Source organism: Procambarus clarkii, chromosome 39 (assembly GCF_040958095.1).
Source record: "Procambarus clarkii isolate CNS0578487 chromosome 39, FALCON_Pclarkii_2.0, whole genome shotgun sequence".
Lineage (NCBI taxonomy): Eukaryota > Metazoa > Arthropoda > Malacostraca > Decapoda > Cambaridae > Procambarus > Procambarus clarkii.
Window position 1 is genome coordinate 3,042,201 of NC_091188.1, and position 27,188 is coordinate 3,069,388.

At 37.2% G+C, this 27,188-nt stretch overlaps 1 protein-coding gene and 1 long non-coding RNA gene across 2 annotated transcripts in view; one reads left to right on the forward strand and one right to left on the reverse strand.

Moving 5' to 3' along the window:
* The first annotated feature begins 3,643 nt into the window (after window positions 1-3,643).
* Cdc50 (cell cycle control protein 50A) overlaps window positions 3,644-27,188 on the forward strand; it is a 31,669-nt gene continuing 8,124 nt past the window's right edge. Inside the window, exons 1-5 of the mRNA XM_069338299.1 lie at window positions 3,644-3,803; window positions 23,313-23,458; window positions 24,214-24,372; window positions 25,117-25,303; window positions 26,703-26,837. Of these exons, the coding sequence (XP_069194400.1) occupies window positions 3,764-3,803; window positions 23,313-23,458; window positions 24,214-24,372; window positions 25,117-25,303; window positions 26,703-26,837 (667 nt within the window). The 5' untranslated portion in view covers window positions 3,644-3,763. The remainder of the gene's footprint in view (window positions 3,804-23,312; window positions 23,459-24,213; window positions 24,373-25,116; window positions 25,304-26,702; window positions 26,838-27,188) is intronic.
* LOC138372726 (uncharacterized) lies at window positions 13,189-14,737 on the reverse strand. The gene is made up of 2 exons (XR_011230900.1): window positions 14,457-14,737; window positions 13,189-13,804 (listed from the first exon to the last, which is right to left on the reverse strand). It is a non-coding gene; the product is annotated as an uncharacterized lncRNA (long non-coding RNA).

Below are 27,188 nucleotides of genomic sequence, written 5' to 3' on the forward strand. Positions count from 1 at the left end.
TACCCTCTAAATCAAGATATACGCCCTTCTGAACATAAGGTATCTATGCTTTGATACAGTAGTCCAAATGTGGGCCCATCAGAGATTTGTTCAGTTCATTAACCTCATATATATACGTATATATAAATATATACGTTTCCTTAAAGTCAAAGGTTCGTTTGACTATTCTTAGGGTTTATTTGTGTGTGTGTTTTGTTGTTGTTGTAGCTCCCACTTGTGCTGCTTTCAATGACTATGGTGGATTTTGATTCCTAGTCCCTTTTTTCTTCAATTTGCTGCATGTTATAGTGTTGTTGATGTGATAGTTGTGATGTTCTCCTTGGCGTTCTCATTGACCACAAGCTGAATTTCCAGGGACACATTCTAAATATATAAAAAAAAGTATCAAAAACTGGTGGCATTCTTTCTAAGATCAGATATTATGTACCAGAATGTGGAATGACCTTCCCAACCATGTTAAAGACTGTACCTCTCTCAACCAGTTAAGATAAAAACGAAGCACTACCTAATAAATTCCCTGTAACCTACCTTACCCCTCTATTGTCAACCCATGTCTGTTTTTTTTAAACAACGCTGTTTGTCGACCTAATTGTATTTGTGCTGCTTTTTCAGCCATGTTCCCCCCTTTTTTTTATCTCTATTTTTATTTGTTCTCAACACATTTTATTCTTTATACTCAATTAGTATTAAGCTTTAATCATTTAAGTTTTTCATGCCCGAAACGCTTTGCGTAATAGTGGCTTTAGGCATTGTATGTACTAGCCCTATCTATAAATCCATCATTCTTTGTAAAATCTCTTGTATGTATGTACCTTACCTAAATAAACATTTATATTTATTATTTATTTATGTGCATTATTATGTCCTACATGCCAGGTCTTGCACTTGTTAATATTAAAAAGCACGTGCCAGACTTCCGACCATTTAAAGAGTTCATGTATAGTTCTTACTTTACCATAAATCTTAGTGTCATTGGCAAAATTTGATAAAGTGGTTTGTAATATTCTCAACTTTGTCATTGATGTAAATGACAAAAAAGGTTGGCCCCAAGATTGACTCTTGCTTGTACTTGCTTATTAAATTAATAAGACAGGAAGTTTTTAACAAAACCATATTGCGTTGATTTTACTATAGATAGTGCGCTGTGAGATTGTGAATAAAACCCTCTCTCCGGATTTTATCTATTAGCCTGTACCAGCAAACTCTGGGTAAAGCACAAGAATATCTTCCAATATTCGTGAGTGAAAAAGTAATTACAGAGCTCAAAGTACACATACCCTACATATCACATACTCTAGACACATATCACATAGTCATTGATAACAGGGCACTCATAAATAGTGTTGGAGAGTGTGTCCTAGAGATTGTTCACATAGTTTACAATCGGAAAGTTCAACGCTGGCGGATTCATTATCTGCAGCCGTCTGCCATTGCCATAAGTATTGATATCCCAGCCTGATTCTGGCAGATATAATGTAACACTGCTTTGTGAGTATTTTGTAAGTTCTAAGGGATAGTTCCCCCTAGATTGGAACTATGCAACTGTCGCCCCAATTTTCAATGAAGATAGAAAGAGTTCAACAGACAACTACGGTCCGATCAGCTTCATCTCACACATCTGTAAGCTCATGGAGAGAATCCTCAGGGAAGGAATCACCCGCCATCTTTCACTGAACAATCTTGTATAATCGACACAACATGAGTTTGTTTAAAAACAGATCCTGCCTTACAAACTTGTTCACATGTTTGGAAACGGTAACCAACCAAAGGCCTTCCGGTGGATGTAGTTTACATGGATTTGGCTAAAGCTTTTGATAAGGTACCATATGCAAGACTGCAAGGAAATTACAGGCCCAAGGAATAAATGGTAAAATATTAGAATGGATAAAACAATGGTTGAAGGAAAGAAAACAAAGGGTCGTGCTAAATGGAAACGAATCTGAATGAAGTGCCACAAGGATGATAGGTGGGGTGCTGCAAGGGTTCGTTTTGGGACCTACCCTTTTTGTAGATGAGAATATTATACAACCACATCATCAAATTTGCAGATGACGCAAAGATTTATTGTAAAGCGAGAAATACATATACAAGCTAGGCGGCCAACAAGCTTGTATATGACTAATATTGTTATAACACCATATTGGACCCCCAGTGAAAAATGGTGATCGTTTAAAAAAGAAAAGTACTTATAACTCGAAATCAGGCTAAGTGGTCACAGGCATCATCTTCACTGTTTCAATTCGTTCTTCACGAGTTTGCGATGATCTAATGTAATGTCAAGATTATAATGATATTGCACCAGTCATGCTATATAATTTCTAGTTATGATCACCAGATATATCCTGACAACAACATTAGCAATTGTCTTATTTCACATGTATCTACTTCTAGATGAACAGAGGCATCAGGTGAAAAGAAACGTTCCCCAAATCCTTCTACCCTCCCTCCTGAATTGACCCATGCAGGACCTTTCGACTCTGACCCGACTTGGATGCATGTATGCAATTGGCACCAAGAACTGTTCCAACTTTTTTTTATTATTAACAAGCTTAGGTATACACAGCAATGTGTTGCTACTCTATTCTGTATGAAAGATTACACAGTGTAGATAAAAAAAACTAGCTCTAAGGTCATCTAAGATCCCCATCTCGCAGGATGGTTAGTCATACATGGAATCAGGAGAGAACATGAAATGTGTCTGATCTAATAGCCCCCACTAGCAAAATCTGGGTACAGCACAAGAATATCTTCCAATATTCCTGAATGAATGAACTATGAAGTAATTACAGAGCTCAAAGTCCCTCATACCATTTGGTTTGAAATCCCTGATAACAGGGCAATCACAAATAAAGTGTCTATATTTGTATATATATATATATATGTATATAAGAGTATGTCTTAGCTCTTGTACACATATTTTACAATTGGAATGTTCACCATTGGGGGAGCCATTACCTGCAGCCATCTGCCATAGATATCGATATCCCAGCCTAATACTAGCAATTACAATTTCATACCTATCTAGTGGATGTTTTATGCTGCCCGTACATATAATCATCGGTTTTAAACATGTCAAAGCTCTTTATACTCGTGCTTTCTGGCCTTTGAGTGTCAGTAACTGCTCTTCTGTCTTCCTTAATTTCCTGAAATATTGCGGCTTTTACAGCAGTGATTGGAATGCCCAATCCAACTCAATTTCAGGCTTATCACATGGAGTACACTACTTAAAATATTTTCAAATTTTAATTTAAGACTACCTTTTGCAGTCTTTGTTTTAACCATTGTTTTATCCATTCTAGATGTTTATTCCAGGTGCTATAACAGCACTTTATGCATGCCTGTATGCATGCTTATGCAATTATCAAAAGCTTTAGAACCCCAAGAGCACTACATCAATTAGAAATCCGCTGTCTAAACTGCCACCACACATAATACGTTCTTATATGTATATATAAATAAATCAACATAACAAAATTTTAAATTGGCTGACACCTGTCTAATTTTCTAAATAAGAGTTTTGAACAACTCTGTATTAAGTAACTCGATGATTTGCTCTTATATTTTGTTAGTTATTCATTTATGAAAAATCACAATGCAATAATTATTGACGAAAACAAAGAGATATAGTTTCAATAAATGAATAACAGTGATATAAAGTGGAAATATTCGGAGAGTTGTTTTTCAAAGAGTTTAGATAACGAGGTCGGAAAGTGGCCGCCGTCAACAAGTCGATGAAGAAGAAGATAGGAAAGACTTGAGGAAAATGTCTGCTGAAGTTACTGCTAATCAGAGTAAAGTTAAGCGTAAGTACAGTAATTGAATCTTTAAGTCAATACCTTCGTCGTGTACTGGGCTAAAGATGGCGGGTGGTGACCAAGAGGGGTTCAGTGACGACCACAATGGTTCACTGGTGACCACTAGGGTTCCGTGACGACAACTAGGGGTGGCAGATTACTAAGGTTCAATGGTGGCAGATGATGGCTACTAGGGTTCAATGGTGGCAGATGATGGCTACTAGGGTTCAATGGTGGCAGATGATGACTACTAGGGTTCAATGGTGGCAGATAATGACTACTAGGGTTCAATGGTGGCAGATAATGACAACTACTAGGGTTCAATGGTGGCAGATGATGACTACTAGGGTTCAATGGTGGCAGATAATGACGACTACTAGGGTTCAATGGTGGCAGATAATGACAACTACTAGGGTTCAATGGTGGCAGATAATGACGACTACTAGGGTTCAATGGTGGCAGATAATGACGACTACTAGGGTTCAATGGTGGCAGATAATGACAACTACTAGGGTTCAATGGTGGCAGATAATGACGACTACTAGGGTTCAATGGTGGCAGATAATGACGACTACTAGGGTTCAATGGTGGCAGATAATGACGACTACTAGGGTTCAATGGTGGCAGATAATGACGACTACTAGGGTTCAATGGTGGCAGATAATGACGACTACTAGGGTTCAATGGTGGCAGATAATGACGACTACTAGGGTTCAATGGTGGCAGATAATGACGACTACTAGGGTTCAATGGTGGCAGATAATGACGACTACTAGGGTTCAATGGTGGCAGATAATGACGACTACTAGGGTTCAATGGTGGCAGATAATGACGACTACTAGGGTTCAATGGTGGCAGATAATGACGACTACTAGGGTTCAATGGTGGCAGATAATGACGACTACTAGGGTTCAATGGTGGCAGATAATGACGACTACTAGGGTTCAATGGTGGCAGATAATGACGACTACTAGGGTTCAATGGTGGCAGATAATGACGACTACTAGGGTTCAATGGTGGCAGATAATGACGACTACTAGGGTTCAATGGTGGCAGATAATGACGACTACTAGGGTTCAATGGTGGCAGATGATGACGACTACTAGGGTTCAATGGTGGCAGATAATGACGACTACTAGGGTTCAATGGTGGCAGATAATGACGACTACTAGGGTTCAATGGTGGCAGATAATGACGACTACTAGGGTTCAATGGTGGCAGATAATGACGACTACTAGGGTTCAATGGTGGCAGATAATGACGACTACTAGGGTTCAATGGTGGCAGATAATGACGACTACTAGGGTTCAATGGTGGCAGATAATGACGACTACTAGGGTTCAATGGTGGCAGATGATGACTACTAGGGTTCAATGGTGGTGAATAATGACTACTAGGGTTCAATGGTGGTGAATGATGACTACTAGGATTCAGTGGTGGCAGATGATGACGGTCCATAGAATTACCCCAATCGCCCAAAACAGGCCAAAACTACCCAAAACGTATTAGCATTACGTAAGTAATGAAGAAATATGGTATATTTACTTACTATAATGTTGGTGCTACACGTAGAACATGATCAAACCTATTTTTTCTCTGAAATAATCTAATTTCATAACGAAATGAGACGTAAATATGTGAGAGGTGACGCCATAGGAAGTCGACGGTCCAAGCGACAATTGTGTGGAGCGACTTATCCAAGAAATATGGTCGCCAGGAGAGTGTTTGCTGCCATATCAGCCTCCTGTACACAGTGATCCAGTCCTTTTCGTTCATTGAACACCGAACCCTACACGCCCTCTGATATATTGCTTAATTAACAAATATTCACAAATAAAGATTATATTTGTATATGTTATCAGAAAGGCAGATATAAAATAGTTTTTGTGAATCCATCACAGAGATTATACCTTATTAGAGAGGAAAAATATTCATACTTTAAACAAGGCTTCATGGCCGACGCTCTCCTTACCGATATGGGAACTATGACCTTCCGAAGATCAATGTTAATTTAATCTAGATATTGTAATAAACGAAGTTTTCTATGTCATCATAAAGACATAAATATAAGCTGCATGTTAATACTTTGGCATAAATATAACTGAATTGAAAGTCCGGACACATGAATAGTCGCATTAGGTGAAAGGAAATGTACCCAACCATTTCCATTTACCCAACCAGTTTGTGCACCCTATACTCATCCTCTGTGCGGTAATTTATTGTGCATCCCATACTCATCTTGTTACCAGTAGTTTGTGCAACCCATACTCATCCTGTGACCCGTAATTTATTGTGCATCCCATACTCATCCTGTTACCGGTAGTTTGTGCAGCCCATACCCATCCTGTGACCTGTAATTTATTGTGCAACCCATACTTATCCTGTGACCTGTAGTTTATTGTGCAGCTAATACTCATTCTGTGAGTCATAGGACATTGCGCAACCCTTTCTCATCGTGTGAATCTTTGTTTACTTTGCTCTCCATATTCATCCTTTGCGCGATAGTTTCTTGTGCAACCCATACCCATGATGTGAGTGGTAGTTTATTGTGTACCCTATATTCATCCTGTGAGTATAGGGTTCACAATTCTTGTTTGGATTCTTGTAATGTTATTTGTCTATTTGTAGTCACAGTATTTGTGCGCCCCTTGAGGGACTTGAATTAGAGGGGGGTTGAAATAGCCTAAGCTACTCTATCCCTTTGAGATTTATTTATTGCTTATCTCAATAAACATACTTGAACTTGAACTTGGGTACACAATGAGTTCATTTGTACTCCATACTCATCATCAAGAAGTGTATTTTACCAGCATTGTAATATAAATTAAGAATAAAAGCTTAACTGGATTACAGACCCATAATCAAAATAAGAGTCATCACTAATTATCATGACAAATTCTCTAGGCTACACTTCCGCCTTCGACAAGCTGCCGCCGGATGTGGGTATAGTTTATTGTACACCCCCGCACCCCCAGTCCTGGAAGGGCGGGCATTGGGATGTGGACATGTGTACCATTATTCCCCCCCCCCCCCCACACACACACACTTGATCCTCTCCTGTTAATAATAATAAAAATTAAAAATAATAACGTTAATAAATATTATAATTAAAACACTTACTGTAATACCCTAGTGCTTGAATGAAGGTGAAGGAAAGACCCAATAAATGTGTAAGTGTATTAAAAACCAAATTTTCGTTGGGTGAGCTGGCAGGTGAGCACCACTTGCCAGCTCACCCAGTAATGAACATCACCTGCACACTGCACCGAACCACTTGCCAGCAGGTGCAGAAGTACGATGGAGAGAGCAAAGTATACCATATTTCAAGTATAATATTAAAGATATATTTAGGATTTAATGTTTTCGTATAAAGTTTCAATAATACCTTTATTTGATTTTTTTGTATTATTTTCTACCACAGACGTGGCCACACATTAACAATGCTAACCATCATATATACATTTTCTTCAGTCCGCCATGGACTCTAACCCTTTCCACTACCGCCCACAAGATGGGTATAGGGTGCATAATATAAGAACTAAACTAACTCCATTGATAGGGTTAGAGATTTGTTAAACATATAGTTCAGGGATTTATTGAACAATCAACCACATAAGGTGATTGTAGTGTTTTTAAAATGCTAGGCTAAGCTACATACGTAAATACATAAATACACAGATTTACGTATGCCCTACATAAAGTGTTCGATGTGTCTTTTACATAGTGTCATTAACGTGCATTTACAAAGGTGAAATTGAATTCTGAACACATACATACACATATATTTGTCTCTTTTACTCTGACAAGGTGAGATAACTGATAGAGAAACTAGTGTGCAATTAAGCACTTAATCACTGAAGGTGATTAAGGTGCTTTCACAAGCTCAGGTTATAGAGTTACATCACATACATTCATTGTATAATTGATACGTTACATCGTCAATCTAGGGTACAAGTTCAATATATCATCAAGTGTTCCAGTACTCAAATAGTAATTACACAGTTTAGCATAGCGCTTCATTCATGTATGTAAGAGAGAAGATTGTTCAAATATATTACATGCACATCCGGTACATCGTCCACCTTCTTCTACAGAACCGTCGGTATAGCACTGATACACATCGTTACCCATACTCTGAGTACTTTCAGTGATGCTTCACAGTGTTAACTGTTTTAATAATGTAGAGTGTACATTATCTTTCTTGGGTGCATTTACAAAATCAACTGCTAGATCCAAGTTATCCCATGGAGTAATTGGTTGATTAATCGTTAATTGAGTTGGGTACATATTTAATATTTTGATGGAGTTGGCTACCTTGTAGAACCAAAATGCATTCACGCCGAAAACTGTGCTAATAGACAAAATTATGGTAGAGATATGGGTCTATAATTATCTGAGTGTGCTTTGGGGATGGGAACAATGACACTGTCCAATCATCAGGTAATACTCCTTCACTTAAACTCATTCTGTACAACACTAAAAGTGGATTACCTGGTACTTGTGAGACTAATCTCAGTAAACTGTAAGTAATACCGTCCTCTTCAGGAGCAGTTGACTTATTTGATTGTGCTACACAGCCTTCCCGGCTTGGTGCCTTCTTTGGTAATTACTTATCAAAGGCAGCTCCATACTAGGAGCTGCCTCGTATGGGCCAATAAGTCTTTTGCAGTTACCTTCATTCTTATGTTCTTACTTACATTTACTGATCTTTATCATCATCATCATCATTTACAGAAAGAAATTAACATAAAAAGTAGTCATTTTAATACACAAAACAGAAGTAGATATTATGTAAATTATGATGCAGGATAGGATCACTATTAAGAACTTAATTATAAACCACAATATGTTTTATATCGTCAGAAATTCTGATACATACCATATATTTTCAAATATTTACAATTAAAGTATTTATTTAGGAAATAAGTATTTTAGTTACCCTAGTTAGCTCTGAGAACACACATTGTTGCAGCAAGAATTTCTTCCCACTAATCTGAGCGATGCTAATGACCCATTGGACTTGTCATGAACAACAATCAACTACAGCACCATCTATATCAGAAGATATTCAAAATATTCTTGATGTCATTCAAATTGTCAATACGAGAACAGAATACATAAGAGTTAGTTTAGTGATGTCAAAGGAATCATATTGACTGACCGAGCCCCATTGTAAATATCCGTGGCTTCCTGACCATAAAGGTACCGCCGCGGATAAGGGTAAGGAGGGTACCGTCGAGGGTAAGACACCGGATGTACCCCATATACAAGCCACACTAGCTATTAGTTCATATAAGCTGACAACTTACCCAAATAAACATTACTTCCTAATTATATATATATACATATATATATATATATATATATATATATATATATATATATATATATATATATATATATATATATATATATATATATATTATGTAAATTATGATGCAGGATAGGATCACTATTAAGAACTTAATTATAAACCACAATATGTTTATATATATATCCTACTCACACTCATCCTAGCACAGTAATTTATTGTGCAACCCATACCCATCCTGTTACCAATAGTTTGTGCAACCCATGCTCATCCTGTTACCTTTAGTTTATTGTGAAACCCATACTCATCCTATGAATGGTAATTTATTATGCACCTCATACTCATCCTGTGAGTCATAGGACATTGTGGAACCCTTGCTCATCGTGTGAATCTTTGTTTACTTTGCTTTCCATACTCTGCTCTCCGATAGTTTCTTGTGCAACCCATACCCATGATGTGAGTGGTAGTTTATTGTGTACCCTATACTCATCCTGTGAGTATAGGGTACACAATGAGTTCATTTGTACTCCATACTCATCAAGAAGTGTATTTTACCAGCATTGTAATATAAATTAAGAATAAAGGCATAATCTTATTATGTACCCATAATAAAAATAAGAGCCATCACACTATAATTTTCATGACAAACGGCCTAGACTCCACTTCCGCCTTCGACAAGCTGCTGCCGGAGGTGGGTATAGTTTATTGTACACTCCCGCACCCCCAGTCCTGGGAAGAGGGGCATTCGAATGTGGACATATGAACCATTACCCCCAACCCTTCCCTCTTAATAATAATTGAAACACTACACTACACACTATATGTTCATTTAATATTTCAAGTATAAGACTCAAGATATATTTAGGATTTAACGATTTAACATTGTCTCAATCATACCTTTATTGCACTTTATCATCATTATTTACAGAAAGAAATTAACATAAAAATGTAGTTAATTTTAACATACAAAACCGAATTTGAACATTGTTAATTTTGATGCAGGATCACTATTAATAAGAACTTAATTATAAACCACAATATGTTGTATATCATCAGAAATTTGGAAACATAATATATATATATATATATATATATATATATATATATATATATATATATATATATATATATATATATATATATATATATATATATATATATATATATATATATAAATGGAAATTTAGCACATTTAAATAATGTTATTAAGCTTAAGAATAAATTACATAAAATTAACATAGTAAAATGACTGGGATACAGATGGATCAGTAATCACATTACAAGTCCAATTATTTCCTAACTGAAGTCTGTAACGCACTATCATGTCATATTTCATAATACAAATTAGGTAAGAGATATGCAATATCAACACAAAATCGTCAGCTACTATTTCCAAAACACATTTATTATATAGCATTAAACTGCTCTTTCACTTCGGGGGCGCTTACGCTGATATGGTTTTTTGGCAATTCCAAATGTTTTTGGGATTGAAAAAATTTTGTTTTTGTCATACATTTTAGTATTTTCATTATAAGGTTTTCTTGATATAAAGCACCATAAGTAATCTCTCTTTTCATCTTTAGTTTTTTGGTCCCAAACTTCCTTAGGAACCAGGTACTTATCTAAATTGGATGATATTATATAATTGCCTTCTCCGTGTAATGCTCTCCCCAGATCTAGCATTTGGAGCGTTGAAACATTGCAAATTTTTTCAATTAATTCTGGCAGTTTTTGGGGTTTCCAATCAATAGTCAGTTTCAGGATATGGTTTAGTGACTCACAATTGTTATTAGTCCATAACGTGTCCATTTTGGCTTTTGCGTGAGGTACACACACATAATTCCATAAAGAAGATTTCAAACGACTATCAAAATAATCTTTGAACTTTGGGTATTTGTAAAAGTAAAATATGAGATTGTTGATTCCCCTTTCAAACTGATCCTCACAAACACTTCTAACTAACCCATTTGTACCAAATATTTTCTTTTGGATACGAATCCTATCGGTGTTCGTGCATCCTATATTATCCGTTAAATAGTAAGTAAATATTATCCGTTAAATAGTAAATATCCGTTATGTAAGAGCAGCTGCTGGCTTGGGGAAAGGGGCCCACGCCGTCTCCGTCCCGGTTTATATAACCTCGGGTCAATGCGCGCGCAGCTTGGGGCGGTTAAAGTCGGCTTCCAGACATACGTTTTCTTCCACTCAGAAAACCCACCGTTTTTGGGAAACAGTGTTCTTTTTCTTAACGCGATTTCCTGATCACTACCAATCATTACATTCGAGTTGTTAATACAGTTATCGAGTGGTGATTATTATTAACGTGGTGATTTATATAGTCTGTAAACAAGTACTATATCTATAAAATATAAAACTTATTTTAATTATCCTGCACTTCAAGAGACCACAAGCATTCTTACTCTCATTTATTTTTGTAGCAGAAATGTTTTGTCTATATTTATTTTATGGAAATTAGTGGTGTTTGAGCAAGCTTATCAACGTCAAAAATGTTTACGTTGTTGTTCTTCATCTGTAGTACTGAGCTCTACACATATGGGTAGCTTTGCCGCAGGCTGTTTACTGCTCTGAGAAATAAACATAAATCATCATGCCTGGAGCCCGCGGTGCCCGGCGCCTTGCTGTGGGAAGTCAGAGATGTTTATGATTCTGGTCTAGGAATACCGTGGGATTTCACCAAAATGTGTTGTATACAATGAAATGATTATACATTGCTATGTTGTGAACATTGTATACAGTACCTCAAGATATAAATCCCAAACCACTTAACTAGCTACCAGATACCTAATTAATTCCCTACTCTCTGTAAATGTCTTCCTGGTGTGTGTGTGTGTGTGTGTGTGTGTGTGTGTGTGTGTGTGTGTGTGTGTGTGTGTGTGTGTGTGTGTGTGTGTGTGTGTATACACCCACATATGTGTTGTATGTGGATGCTGAAGTTCAGTCTCTTGTCTATGTATAGGTCAAGGAACTTTCCATAATCATTATTGCTAATGTTAACATTGTGTATCTGAAGTTGAATTTGGTTTCAGGATTTACTTTCGAACAAAAATAGTAGTTGGTCTTTTTTATGTTTGATGTGAGTTTGTTAGTTTACATCCATGAGTGGACTTTTTAAATCTATTATTTTCATTATTATATAGTGCGTTTGGGTTGGGGTCTGAATAGAGGAAGGTAGCATCGTCAGCACTTATGTTTACACTTATTGGAAGTATCTAAGTATCAACTAAAGTATCTTCACACTTGACTTAAACTTTAGTAGCTATTTTCTGGACCATTCCTCAAGTTTCGGAGGTCAACGAAGATGGAATTCACATGAAATGGCTTATGTTACCATCACTAATAATGTTGTGTTTTCTGTCTAGCTTCAGACACGGTTATGTTACAATTGTGTCTTAAAGAGTTGCGCGCAATTAAGCATGATAGAAATCACTTACAATTAATGCAGGATGGTAGAAAATCACTTACAATTAATGCATCAAGTTTGGAGACTTGAATTGAAATTGAAATTGAAATAAGTTTATTGAGGTAAAATACACACAAATGGATGAGGTAGCTCAAGCTATTCTCACCCCGTTCAGTATATCGTGTTAATACATACATAGACACACACACTTGTACACATTTTAGTGTAACAAGCAAGGCAAATAGTTCTGTCTGATGGGTAGAGGCAACTGCACTTGCAGCTGCACCCGTGTGGCGGTGTAGGAAACCATCAATGTATATGATTTGAGAGAGAGAGAGAGAGAGAATGATCTGTGGACAGAGCATCAATATGGCGTAAGGTATTGGGCTTTGCCTCAAGATGAAGCATAATAAAGAACCCGAATATCAGGAGAAAAAATTACATTAAAAACTGTCCACATGATACATATATATAATCATGTTTTAAACATTTTAATTGTATTATTTGCATATATATATATAATTAGGAAGTAATGTTTATCTGGGTAAGTTGTCAGCTTTTATGAACTAATAGCTAGTGCGGCTTGTATATGGGGTACATCCGGTCTCTTACCCTCGACTGCGGCGGTAACTTTATGGTCAGGAAGCCAAAAATATTTATAGTTCAAGTTCAAGTATGTTTATTGAGACAAGAAAAAAATACATCTCAAAGGGATAGAGTAACTTAGGCTATTTCTACCCCCTCTACTTCAAGTCCCTCAAGGGGCGCACAAATTCAGTAAGTACAAATAGACAATTAACATTACAAGAATCCCATTTAACATTGCAGGTTAATATAGTAAGTACAGCATACAATTGTTACACTCTTGGGGCAAAATTTTTGTAGCTCCTAAGTATACTGTCTATCATACCATTATCACACATACAAACAATTTGATGTGGTACATTACTTATTTCCTTATTTCTATAGTTATCAATAAGTTGACACTATAATACATAATGTTCTAAGGTGTGGGCGTGCGGCATACTACATAATTTACACTCCTTATCTTTTTCACTGACATCAACTCCGTATTGCCAGATATATTTGTATCCTAATCTTAATCTCATGTAAATTGAATCCTTCCAAGTTGACTTTCCTTTATCATAGGTGAAGGACGAGTTTGTATTTATTACTGAATAATTCTTAAGTGTGTTACTACTATCCACTATTGCCATTCTTTTTATCATTTCTTCATCTTCATTTCCTCTTATTATTCCTCTTACATCTGTCTTCATTCTGAAATAAAAACCTTTGACGTTACTTTGCATATATGTACATTAATTATAAAATTGATTGGCTTGTGTGCAGGCCTTCACACTCCCTGAGCGAGCCATCAAGTAACTATAAAAAGGCATATATCTTCGCTTTCACTTCAGTTATATTTATACCAAAGTATTAACATGCAGCTTATATGTCTTTCTGATGACATAAAAAACTTCGTTTTTTATAATATATAGATTCAATTAACATTGATTTTCAAAAGGTCATAGTTCCCATCGAAAGGGAGAGCGTCGGCCAAGAAGCCTTGTTTAAAATATGAATATTTTTCCTCTCTAATAAGGTATAATCTCTGTGATGCATTAACACAAACTATTTTATATCTGCCTTTCTGATAACATATATAAATATAATCTTTATTTGTGAATATTTGTTAATTAAGCAATATATCAGAGAGCGTGTAGGGTTCGGTGTTCTATGAACGAAAAGGACTGGAGTAGTTTAAATAGCGAACGCATACCAACGAATAACGCTAGTATCTATATAACAAATTTATTGTCATGTGGAATTGATTTAACTTCCAGACACTTTTTTTTAATAAATATTAAATATTTTGTGGCTGTTTATGAAAAATATTATTATAAATACACATTCTACTTGTTAATATTACCAATTAAATTTGCGACAATTTGAGCCATGAAATACGACGACTGGATCACTGTGTACAGGAGGCTGTTATGGCAGCAAACACTCTCCAGGCGACCATATATCTTGGATAAGTCGCTCCACACAATTGTCGCTTGGACCGTCGACTTCCTATGGCGTCACCTCTCACATATTTACGTCTCATTTCGTTATGAAATTAGATTATTTCAGAGAAAAAATAGGTTTGATCATGTTCTACGTGTAGCACCAACATTATAGTAAGTAAATATACCATATTTCTTCATTACTTACGTAATGCTAATACGTTTTGGGTAGTTTTGGCCTGTTTTGGGATGATTGGGGTAATTCTATGGACCCGATGATGACTGCTAGGGTTCAATGGTGGCAGATGACTACCACACAGGTTCAGTGGTGGTAGGTGGTGACCGCTGGGGTTCAGTACTTGCCCATACTGGATACGAGTATTTCTTCGACTTTTATTTTTGTTACATATCTGGCTTCTATCCTTTTGTTCAGTTATATATCAGTTTAAAGAGTGTCTTTATTCACATTTAGTCATTTCAGTACAGTATGTTGTGATCATATTCCCTATGTTTCATCTGCTCTTTGAGGCTGTGAGATTACTCTATCCTCATAGTTTGATCCCATTTAGCTGTTATCTGGTACTTATCTTATTAACCTCTACTCTTTCAGGTATGATTATATGCCTTAAAAAAGTGTGGATGTTCATTACCTTACACTTGTTGGGTTTGAATTCTAGCAACTACCATTTGTTTGCCCACCTGGAGTTTAAGGTGTTCTGTTGTTGTTGATTTAGGGCGACGCCAATATAAAAGGATCGGATGCACCCCGCAATACCAGTGAAGGATTAATCGTGAAGCCTAAAGACGAAATGAATGAAGTTGAATGTTGAATAACAATCCAGAACTTTGAATAGGAACACCAAACAGCAGTATCAAAATCCAAAATCGCGAAACAAATGAGGCGGCGGCCCCCAGGTGGTGCAGATGTCCAGATGTCCACTCATTGTCAAGGTTGAGCCAAGAGTCCGTTTAAGGTCTTCTTGTAACTTTCTGTAGTATTGTTTTTACATTCCTCATTAGCTTGTGTTGTCTGCATGCTCACTCCTTTCAGTGAGTCCTTTCTCTACTGAATGAAATACTATACCTTTCACAGGTACAGTACTGTATTAGGAACAGTAGTTGTCAATCAGCCTGGTTGACCAGGAGGCCTTTTAAGGTCTTCTTGCCGCATCTTACAATCTTCTTATAGTTTTTACTCTGTCGTTTCCTGTCTGTTGGGTACTCCCACATCCAATTGTTGTGAATTAATTTTTTGTAAATTACTGTATCAAAGCTTTCTGACGGTCTAGGAAAATGCATTCTAAACATCTTTTTCCTGTCTTATTTTGGTGACCTAGTCATAGAATTCAGTCAAGTTTGTGAAGCATGATTTTCCTACTCTGATGTAGTGTTGAACAATCTAGTTAATGGGTAACACAAAATCCCAGCAGCTTCCCGATTTACCTGATTTAACCTTAGGGCCGCTGACACAATATAATTTTATTGAAAAGAATGTGTGTACAAAGAACAAAGGAGTAATGTACAAATTGTAGGGACAGGGGTTACACAATTTATGAAGCCACTATTACGCAAAGCATTTCGGGCAAAAACTTGAAATAATCAAATGTTTACAAAGTTGTGAAAGGGAGTAGTTTCATGTGGCCATGGACAGGAAGCCGGCGGTTTGACAAAGGTCCCCCCCCCCCATTTGCCTTGATGATCCTCTCCAGGTGGATTTTAAAACCTAACAGAGTTTTGGCATTTCCGGTTTTGGCAGGTAGTCGGTTCTATGGGTTTTTAACCCTGTGGGTGAAAAAGCATCTCCTATTTTCAGTCCTACATTGAGGTTTGTTGAGCTTGAAACCATTGCTCTTTGTTTGTGTTACATCTGAACTTTTGAAGAAATTGTCAGGATCAACATCCTCCAACTCATTTAGTATTTTAAAAGTTTCAATGAGATCTGCCCTCTCATTCCTGTGGCCCTCAACCATTCCTGATACAAGAGATGACTTGTTGCCCGGTGTCGCACTTTCTCCAGAGCAGCTATATCCTTCTGAAAGTGAAGTCTCCATGCTTGGATACAGTAATCCAAATAGGGGCACACAAGAGACCACCTCCTCCTTAAAATCATGGGTACGCTTGATTATTCCGAGGGTTTGGTTAGCTTTTCTGACTGCTGCTCCTACCTGTTTTGCAACTTTTAGTGAGTGGTGGAATTCAACTCCCAGGTCCTTTTTCTCATCAGTCTGCTGTAATGTAATAGCATTGATTTGGTAGTTATGGCATGGGTTATGCCCCACATGCAAGATTTTTTCATTTGTCAATATTAAATTAAAAAGCATTTGCCAGTCTTCTGACCATTTGTGGAATTCATGTACTGTAGATCTCTCTTGTAAGGCTTCAATATCATTATAATTTCCCACTTTACCAAAAATCTTTGTTTCATCTGCAAAGTTAATGATGTGGTTTGTAATAATCCTATCTGTCATTAATGTGCAGTATATAACAAAAAAGATTGCCCCCAAAATGGACACCTGAGGTACCCCACCTACCATATTTTTCCACTCAGATTTGTTCCCATTTAGCACTACCCCTGTTTTCTTTGTTTCAACCATTGTTTTATCCATTCTAGTAATTTACTACTTACTCCATGGGCCTGTAGTTTTCTTGCCAGTCTTTCATATGGTACCTTGTCAAAGGCTTTAGCAAAAGCCAAAAGCCTACATCCCATCAGGTAATACTACTACAGTACATCAGGGTGGGGTAGGGTGTCTGGTAGCTGGATGGACAGCGCGCAGGACTCGTAATTCTGTGGCCTGGGTTCAATTCCCGGACCAGGCAGAAACAAATGGGCAAAAATTTCTTTCGCCCTGAATGCCCCCCTGTTACCTAGCAGTAAATAGGTACCTGGGAGTTAACAGCTGTTACTGAGCTGTTTCCATGGGTGTGTGTGTGTGTGTGGGGGGGGGGGGGGGGGGGGGGAATTATTAACAGGTGATTGACAGTTGAGAGGCAGGCCGAAAGAGCAAGCTCAACCCCCACAAGCACAACTAGGTGAATTCAACCAGGTGAATACATCAGGTAATCCACCGGAAGGCCTTTTCCTGAGTACCTGGTGACCGTTTCTAAAAATGTGAGCAGGTTCGTAAGGCAGCTTCCTTCAATAACCATGGTAATATCTAGTCTGGTCCTGCTTTTCCTACATCCAGTTCTTCCTGGTGTCTTATTACCTCTTCTGCAGTAACTTCAGTTGTCTAGTGTTGGTTTTGGGTGTTGTCACTGCTCCTTGGACACCAGTCTATTTGCATTTTGTGAACCTTGTGGAACCTCCTGTCGAGTTCTTCACATATAGAGTACACACTTCTTTGTCATTTTCCAAGACCACTAGGAATGAAACAACAAAGAAAATAGCCCTTTTTTTTAATAATAATAATAATTCTACTGTATAAACACTAAAGACCCAAGGGTTTTTAAGACCCACCCTCTATATATAAGGGGGGGCATTATTAACAGACTTCTAGTTGTATTCAAGAGGGAATTTGATAAACACCACCTAAGACTACCTAATCAACTGACCTGTGATTTCTTCATTGGACTGCGTGCATCAATCTGGGGCCTGACGGCAGAGTGGACAGTGCTCAGGGTTCATAGTCCTGAGGTTCCGGGTTCAATCCCCCAGTGGAGGCAGAAACAAATGGGCAGAGTTTCTTTCATCCTGATGATCCTGTTCACCTAGTAGTAAATAGGTACCGGTAGTTAGACTGCTGCTAAGGGCTGCTTCCTGGGAATGTGTAACAAAAAGGTTGAGGATCGGGCCACGGGGGACACTAAGCCCCAAAATCATCTCAAGATAACCTCAAGAAGATCAGTGACACAGTTTCAATCTTTTTCTTATAACAAATCATAACAGAATTTTGTTTCTACAAATTTTAAAGATTATTGCATATGAATTTTAAGATTCATTTCAAAGGTAAAATTTGTTAAAAAAAATTCTTATCCTGTGTCACTGGTTCCAAAATGAATACTGACGCTGGCATTTCACTTGAGGGGTCCACGAGTGTCCAGGCACTGGGTTAGAGGTGGGAATGTAGGTCACCTCCACTTTATGATGATTGGTTGCGGCAGAGTGGTAGGGAGGTTGATAACAATACAGTAATGTGGCAATAACCTTGTTTCTGTGCAAAAAATGTGATGAAAATTAAGAAAGGAAATGGAGTGTTACTTTATCATTGCAATTGTGTTTATAAGTTACATTAAACATTGCTTATATTAATTTACACTTCATAGGTTATATTTGGAACATATAATTGAATGAATATAGTTATCTGATAGAAATTTGCACTTGTTAATAGAATGCAAAAAGACATTTATATTTTCTAGCCTTGTCAATATTTGCTTTTCATACAAGAACAACAATTTGTTTATAAATACAGTATTGTACTGTACTCAAGATATAATTGACATTATTTGTGAACTTGACTTACTTATACAAAACTCAGAATGCTGTATAAACAAACAAAGTTTAGAACTAAAAATTGGTGCTTTGGGAGTACAAGTATTGCATAAATTACCTAAATTACCAGTTGAACTGCTTTACATTTCCTCCTGCATAATGAATGCAAATGTGCCTTAACCTCTCTGTATAATACAGGTTCAGGGTAAATGAGCCTTGCCGGGTCCACCAATATGGGTAATTTTCATATATACTGTATATGTTTTTTGGATTTATGAGCCATTTAAGTTAAGGTCAAATGTGTGGTCAAATAATCTGAAGGAGACCTTTTTTTAATGTTCTATTTTTTCCCCATTAAAGCAGATGGGAAGGTTCTTATTTTGAACTCGTCATATTGCTATGATTTTGTGAGAAGTACAGTACAGTATCATTATTTGGAAGATATTCTTACCATAAGAGACTGGGTGTTCTAAACAAAATTTTCCTAGAATTTTGTAATATAGATGTAGATCAAATTTGATCTGTTGTTTGCTCTTAAGATGTAAATCATGCAGTGATGTACTATTCTCACCTGGGAATAGTTTAATATTTCAGTATACAATACAGTAGTACAGTATTTTAAAAGTTTGGTGAGAGCTTTTAAATACACTTGTAGTATAAAAAAATTGTTTAAGGTAAAAGTCAGTGTTAGATGGAGATAAATTAAAATGGTGTAATTTGACATAACCTAATTCTGGATGTGATTGAAATAATAATAATGGTCCTCAAACAGTTTTTATGAAAGTTCACATTAGGTACATGTAATTACTTAAAGAGTAATTACCTAAGTGTAGTTACAGGATGAAACCTATACAGTACACGTGGTGTCCCATCTTCCCAGTACTCCGTCATGTGATACTTTGAAATTACTGACAGTTTTATTGTTTATTGCTTTCTCACTGAATTTGTTCCAACCATCTTCCACTGTTTGCAAAAGAGAACTTTCTAATATTTTTTTGGTACTTTTGTTGCCTTGGCTTGAATTTGTGACCTCTTGTTCTTGAAGTTCCATGTTTGAAGAATTCCTCTTTGTCAATTCCTGTCATTACTGTATTTTCTACGTAGTGATCTTATTGCCTCTTTTTTTTTTCTTCTTCTAACTTTGGCATGTGTAACACCTCTAGCCTCTTCTCGTAGCTCTTGTTTATCAGTTTCGGAATCCATTTCGTAGAATGTCTTTGCATCTTTTTCCTGTTTATTGAAGTTCTTCTCGAGATATGGGCACCATACAACTTTTGTGTAGGTGTGTGTGCACGCGTGCATGTGTGAGAAAGCATGTATTTACTATTTGTGCCTGCAGAATTGAGCTATTAGCTCTTGGACCCCACCTTTCTACCAATCTATTTTTCCTCTATTATGTTTACTACATATTTTTGTAACACATGCAGACACACACACATCCCAGGAAGCAGCCCATAGCAGCTATCAAATTCTCAGGTACCTACTTACTGTTAGGTGAAAAGGAACATCAGGGTGAAAGAAACTCGGCCCACTTGTTTCTGCCTCGACCAGAATCGAACCCGGGCCCTTAGGACTATGGTCCCCGAGCACCGTCCACTCTACCGCTAGGCCCCCCTCATGTGCATGTGTGTGCGTGTATAAACATAAGCCTGCATTAGCATCCACTGCCCTCTCACTTATTTTGTTCCAACAGTTTACCACTCGGCATGTGGGATTTTTTCAAATTTACCCATCAGTTATTCGTGAGTGATGTGTACAAAAATTATTTAAGTGGCAGCTATTAGTCCATGTTATTATTATTAATACCATAATTTTGTTCTGTTGTGGGTCTCCCATTTTCTTTTCTCTCTCCTCTTTGCTGGTAGTTTATTGATCCAGAGGAAGCGTATGAGCTGATAACGATGGGTCTGTAAGGTCATCTCTTCCCTGGCATTTTCTGCCCTAATCTTGTCATGCAATCTTTCCTAAGTTGCAAATTTCTTGTTTATCTTGATTCAACTGTGCCCTGCTATTTTATTAATTCTTTATATGATAGCTGTACATGTATATGAATACTGTATACTGTGTTTTTATTTTCATACTGAAACAAGTTGTAATTGCCCATCATATTTTTGAACAACATTGCCAGTTAGGGTTGATCTCTTCATGCCCATTGTGATGTATATGCTGTATGCAAAAAACAAAAATGAAAGTAACATTGAAGATTACAATATACACACAGATTGGAAGAGAAAGAGGTGGCAACACTGTATGTAGTTGCCATGTTAGCATTTTCTGGTTTTCCCTGACCCTTTTGCACCTATCAAGAGCCATTAGGGGATGGTTGTTGGGCGTGGCTCTCGGAGGAAATGGCTGGGCTTATGGACCATGCTCGGGGGGATTGAGAAATCAGAAGGTGTTGTGACTAGCTGGAGTGACGTGTTTACTGTGCAGTAACCGTAGTGCATATGTTCTATGCTGGAATGGTGGTACTTAAGAGGCATTTTAATATCAAATATTGTATTAGTGCTTATTAAAGTGGTAAAAAGTTCTTGAAAAATTGCAAAATATAATTTTTTTAGTTTTGTGTTCTATAAATGTAATGGTCAGTTTAAATACAAAGTTATATATACTGTATGGTAGAATTTTCCTGATTTAGATTTGTATATATATTAGTAATGACACTAAATACAGATCATGCCTTTGAACTGTGTACGCAGTGAGAATTGTTAAGAATTAATTTCTTTATAATAACCTTGCTGAACTGAATATACTATAGTAATACTATCCTGAACTTCATATTAATTAGAGATTACAAGAAAAAAAAGAGATTGTTGGAAAAATCAGTAGTTGTCGATAATACTTAGTCATATTGTGGCTTCATCTTGATTTTGTTATCAAACTTGAGTCCTTTCATTATCATAGAAGAATACATTAGATCTGACTGACTTGTTTGACACATTATCATCATGCCTGATGCTGAAGGAGATGCATCTCTTCATGTAAAAATTTTAGAGAGGAAAGTAAATATTTTGGAGAACCAAATTCAGGACCTCAAATATCGTTTGATAAGTAACGAGAGAAAGGCAGCTGAGGAGAAGAGGCGAAAATTAGGTAATGTTAAGCAAATATCCTTCTATGCATTTTTCTAATTACAGTAGTAATGTTCAAATTTCTGATAATGGTGAGCAAGTTTCCATTTATTAGGTACAGTATGTTATATTATTGCTTATTTTTCTTTGATGGTATACAGTATATTGTGAATGATAGAATGAATGGATAAGTGAAACGTCGTCGTCCCTTCAACTTCTAGTGTGTGGTCTGGTCAAGATAAGTGATATTTTTACTTTTGTTATTGCTTTATGTTACTTTGCAATGATTTTGGAGCTCAACGTCCCCAGAGTCCCCCTGTACAGTATAGTACTTAATTTCTGTAACGTTCTCACGTTACAGTATTACAGTACCTGAATTTACCTGATGGGCCAGATATCTCAATGAGGACAGGAAGCCAGCAGCTTGTCAAAGGTCCCCCTATTTGTTCTTATGATTTTATCGAGCTTGATTTTGAATTGCAGCATTGTTTAGCATATATGGCTTCGGCGGGTAGGCAGTTCCATTGGTCTATAACTCTCACTTATGAACAACCAGATAGATTAATAAGTTTCATAAAAATAATGAGACTTACACTTATGGTAAATAAAATATGCTGCTTATGAAGTTAGTCTAAGCTTCTGGTATTGACTAGTGATGACAGGGTTGACACACTGGCACCATAAGAAACTGGGATTAAAAATTTATTAGGTGTTCTCTATAGATTTCCTAGCAATTTTCATGGAATTGTTAAATTTTGTCCAAAATTTGCAGTTAGTACTATATCTGGAGAATTGATTTGTTTTATCAGCTTGAAATGTTGAAGAAATTGTGGTCATGGAAGAAAGACTTCTGTTGTTATTAGGCCATTTAATCGAATCTCCTGGTGACAGATTTTTATACCATTTTAAAAATTACCAGTAGGTGGTTGAGCCACCAGTGATCTTGTAATTATTTCCAATTCACAGTTATCATTCAGGTTGGCTTTGTGTATTCGTGTTACTTATACACTATTGCCTATATCACTGGCAAAACCATATCTGTTTGAGAAAATGTTGCCATCATTGAACTTTAAGAGGGAAAAAATTTGGTCTTTCATCCTAGTTGGAAGGGTACACCATCTTTTGTCATAAACAGTGTGCAAGACAGTGGCAGTGAATATCACTCGATTTTGAATGTAATAATTCTTCCCCTTAACAATATTACTGTACCTTCCAGCAACTATTATTGGTTACAATTCTGCTACTGATTTAAACAAATTTTGTTCTTCTTTCAGATTCCAAGTTCAGGCAGAAATTCAAGCAACAACAACTCCCAGCATGGCAGCCTATCTTAACAGCTGACACAGTTCTCCCAGCCTTTTTTCTGATTGGCTTGCTCTTTGTTCCTCTTGGTGCTGCCCTACTCTTCTTTTCACGAAGTGTAGGTATATGTTCATAATTTATGAATGTAACTTTAGTACTATATCTTAAAACTTATGAATGAATTGATGGTTTTTATTTTATTTGACCAGTTCATTGTAATGTCCTTTTCTGTGGGGAGCCCCTTCGGCTCCCTGGAGCTTTCGGGCTAGTGTGTGATATATTAGACTGGGGCATTAGTGTATGGAGTTTCACCTACTGGGGACCACGAACCAGAACCTGGCCCTGGGAGAAATGGTCTTGGAATATTTCCCTGTGGTTAGAGGTTTTCCTTATCTGCCATCGACCGGCATTAGGCACCCAGAAAGGTAGGCATAACAAAACAACCCCACATGGTAAGAATATTACAACTAAAAACTGAAAAGAGAAGTAGAGCTCCCTCCAATCCTAAGGAAATGAGCAAACGTCACACTCCACTGCCGCGCCACTCGTCTGCACAGCCCTTCCCTCCCTGTGCACTTTGTGGAGGCCAGGTGTTCTTCATCAGTGCTAGGGCTGCATGCGCTTAGGGGCTTCCTTTCCTAGGCGCCCCTGTGAGTACTGGCCTTGCATGTTAGGAGGTTCCCTTCCCTGGTGTGTTTGGGAAACCATTTCCATTGGAGTTTTTGCTGCTTGGCATTTACCCCGCCCTTGGGGCTGGGTAAATGTACATTTAATGTAATAATACATTAATGTACAATTAGTGTAATGTACAAATGTACATTACACCCCCCATGTGTAATGTACAGTTCTTATCTAAATGTGAATTATTTTCAGGTGCAAGAATTACAGCTGGATTATACTGAATGTCTCAGTACAACTCACATACTAGCTAATGGAGAACCAAAATTATGTCGAGATGTCATTAAGGAGAATATTGGAGACTTGTGTGTGTGTCAAAAAAACTTCACTGTAGATGAATCCTTTGAAAAGAATGTGAGTATTTTTTGTATTGAAATCTTAAAACACTACCATTAACAGCACTAGGTGGTTAATATTAATTTTTCTGAATGTGTAATTTGTTCTAGTGTTTTAACATACAGTATAAGTATGGATATTCTCTTACATAAATTGTTGGCATTATCACAGTGTTAAGAGCTTGTAAATATGGATGCATTTTTGTATTCCCAAGCTGTGTAAACTTTAGTAATGTTTCATTGATTAATTTATTCATTACCATTACCCTGTTTCCCACTTTATTGGGTGGGGAGGCATCAGCCCAGAAAATATATAATATAGAAAAAGAAAGTTATAAATAATAGAGTTGAATATCACTCGCCAATTTATAGCATTCACACCAGTTTATCCAGTTTATAGCAATCATGGATAAACAAATTCTGCTATACTCCAGCAGCATCCTACTGCTTCATAAGACCAGACATACAGTGGTCTTTTTGAACTGTTGTACACAGTACAGGTACCAACAAAGAAAGAAAGAATCAAATAAGGGTATCATGTATTCCTAGTACATGATACCCTTATTTGAGCACGATAATGGTCCAGGATGAATGGAAATGTCATTGTTTCTCTATTTTCTGATGTGTAGTTTGGTCATCATTAGTGTTTTTCAGAATATCAATATTTATAATGTGCAAGATGCCTGGTATAGGGAACCGAGGATATCTTCTTCGGCTGGCTGCAAATAACAAATATCTCGTATTAATTAGTTACTATTTACAGGTGTACCTTTACTATGGATTAGACAACTTCTATCAGAATCATCGCCGGTATGTCAAGTCTCGTGATGACAAGCAGCTACTGGGTAGAGATGATACTACTGTTTCGAACGACTGTAGTCCATTTGGTACAGACTCCGAAGGGAAAGTGTATGCTCCATGTGGAGCAATTGCCAACTCTATGTTCAATGGTAAGATATAATTAAAAGCAATTGCTGTATATGAAAGTTCAGTAATGCAGAATAAAAACATTCATTCAATGGGAACAAATGAAATAATGTACTGTACTGTAAGGTTAACTGTTTTACCCAGTTAAGAATATTCATTAACAATACTTTGTACAATATGAGCAACACTGTCTCTACACATCCTTCCCCCTCCCCTCATCCCCCCTTCCTTGCCTACTAGCTGGACAATAACTTGAAACACTTATTATATTAAATGTGTGCACACTTTTGTTCTGGGCATTGTAGTTTTTTCTGGATGACCATTTTGGCACTTTTCTGATAGGGCCCACAGTACTTTATTCCCATGCTTCAACCCTATTCCTATACTGTACTTCAAACCAATTGCAATACTTAAACCTTATTCCTATACTTCAACCTTCATCCTATACTTCATCCTATACTTCAACCTTCTTCACTTGCAGTCTTTCATTACATGACTTGATAATGGTCCAGGACAAACTGAAATTTTGTAATTTCCTTTCTGGTGAGGCCCCCCCCCCTTCCTCAGTGACTTTCTGAAGCTATGTTGTTGAGATTGCTCTATATTAAAAGGACACATCAGTCACAGAAGTTCTGTTTGGTCTACAGTGGGACCAGCGCCAGTACCTGGCCACCCCTCATACACACACACACACACACACGAATTGAGTGATGATTCACAATTCCACCAGAGAAAAGTCTTCAGAAACTCTGTGAAGCTTTACAGGCAACTGGAGGGTTCATAGAAACTGAAGCCTCAAAACAACCAAACACAACTCTGCAAACTATTCACACAGAACAGAGGATTAACTCAAATGAGCTCAAATCTTGTTGGTACCAATTACCACCACTAGGCGGCCCGGCCAAGCCCTCTGCTAACTCCCCATCTCGGTTCTGTTGCTGATGTGGTGAAATATAGTTCTGCCTGTAGTATTCTGGTCCACCAGTCGTGGGCAAAACCCGTCCTTTCGAACTAAGTTCAGGCCATCCTTGGACTGTGGCTGTGGTGGACTTGGAATGGCCATAGTGGCCATTTACTTTTTAAATTGTTCCTTATTTTAGTGTTTGTTTCAAGTGTGTGTTTTCGATCCAGTTCATTGTGTGGGTTTGGCTTTTGTTGCATGCACTCAGGGTTTTCTTCCCTAGATCACTTTCCCTGGATACCCCATTGCTCCAAAATATTAAATACTGGATCTTTTGACTTTGTATTTGTCGCATATAAGCATCCTAGGGATGTCGCAACATGTGTCCCGCCGAACATCCATAGTTATTTATATCCGTCGGGGACAATATCTGTCCCCGACGGCCGAAAGTGTTAAATTGTTAAGGTAAAATGTTCAATCTGTACTATTGATATACTGTATGTATTTTTGCCTTTTCGCAGATACATTAAGACTGTTTGAAGTAAAAGACAGTGGAGCATCGCACGAGCTGAATTTATTAAAGACGGGAATTGCTTGGCCTTCAGATCGTAAAATCAAATTCAACAATCCACCTGGGCCCTTAAATGCAAGTGGAGGTATGTATGATTAGTATTTTTGTGTTAAAAGTTTGTTGCTGTTATTTGTGTATTGCTATACATAAGTGTCACACTATATATAGTATTTTTTTAGCATGTCTCACGTGGTTACTCCTATAGACAGGGAACTATATCTACTCTTGGATTTTGCACATGACAGCAAGATTATAGTGTAATGTATATATTTACTATTTACTATGTTTACTATGCATCTTGATCTTCGAACTTTGGGTGGGTTTGTTATTCAGGGTTTGTTTAGCCAGAGTACTTCTCATCTTTTCTCTGGGCAATTGTGCCAAAACTCCATGGGCTTCCTCTACCACTTCTGTTTCAGCCACAGGGGTGGCTTTT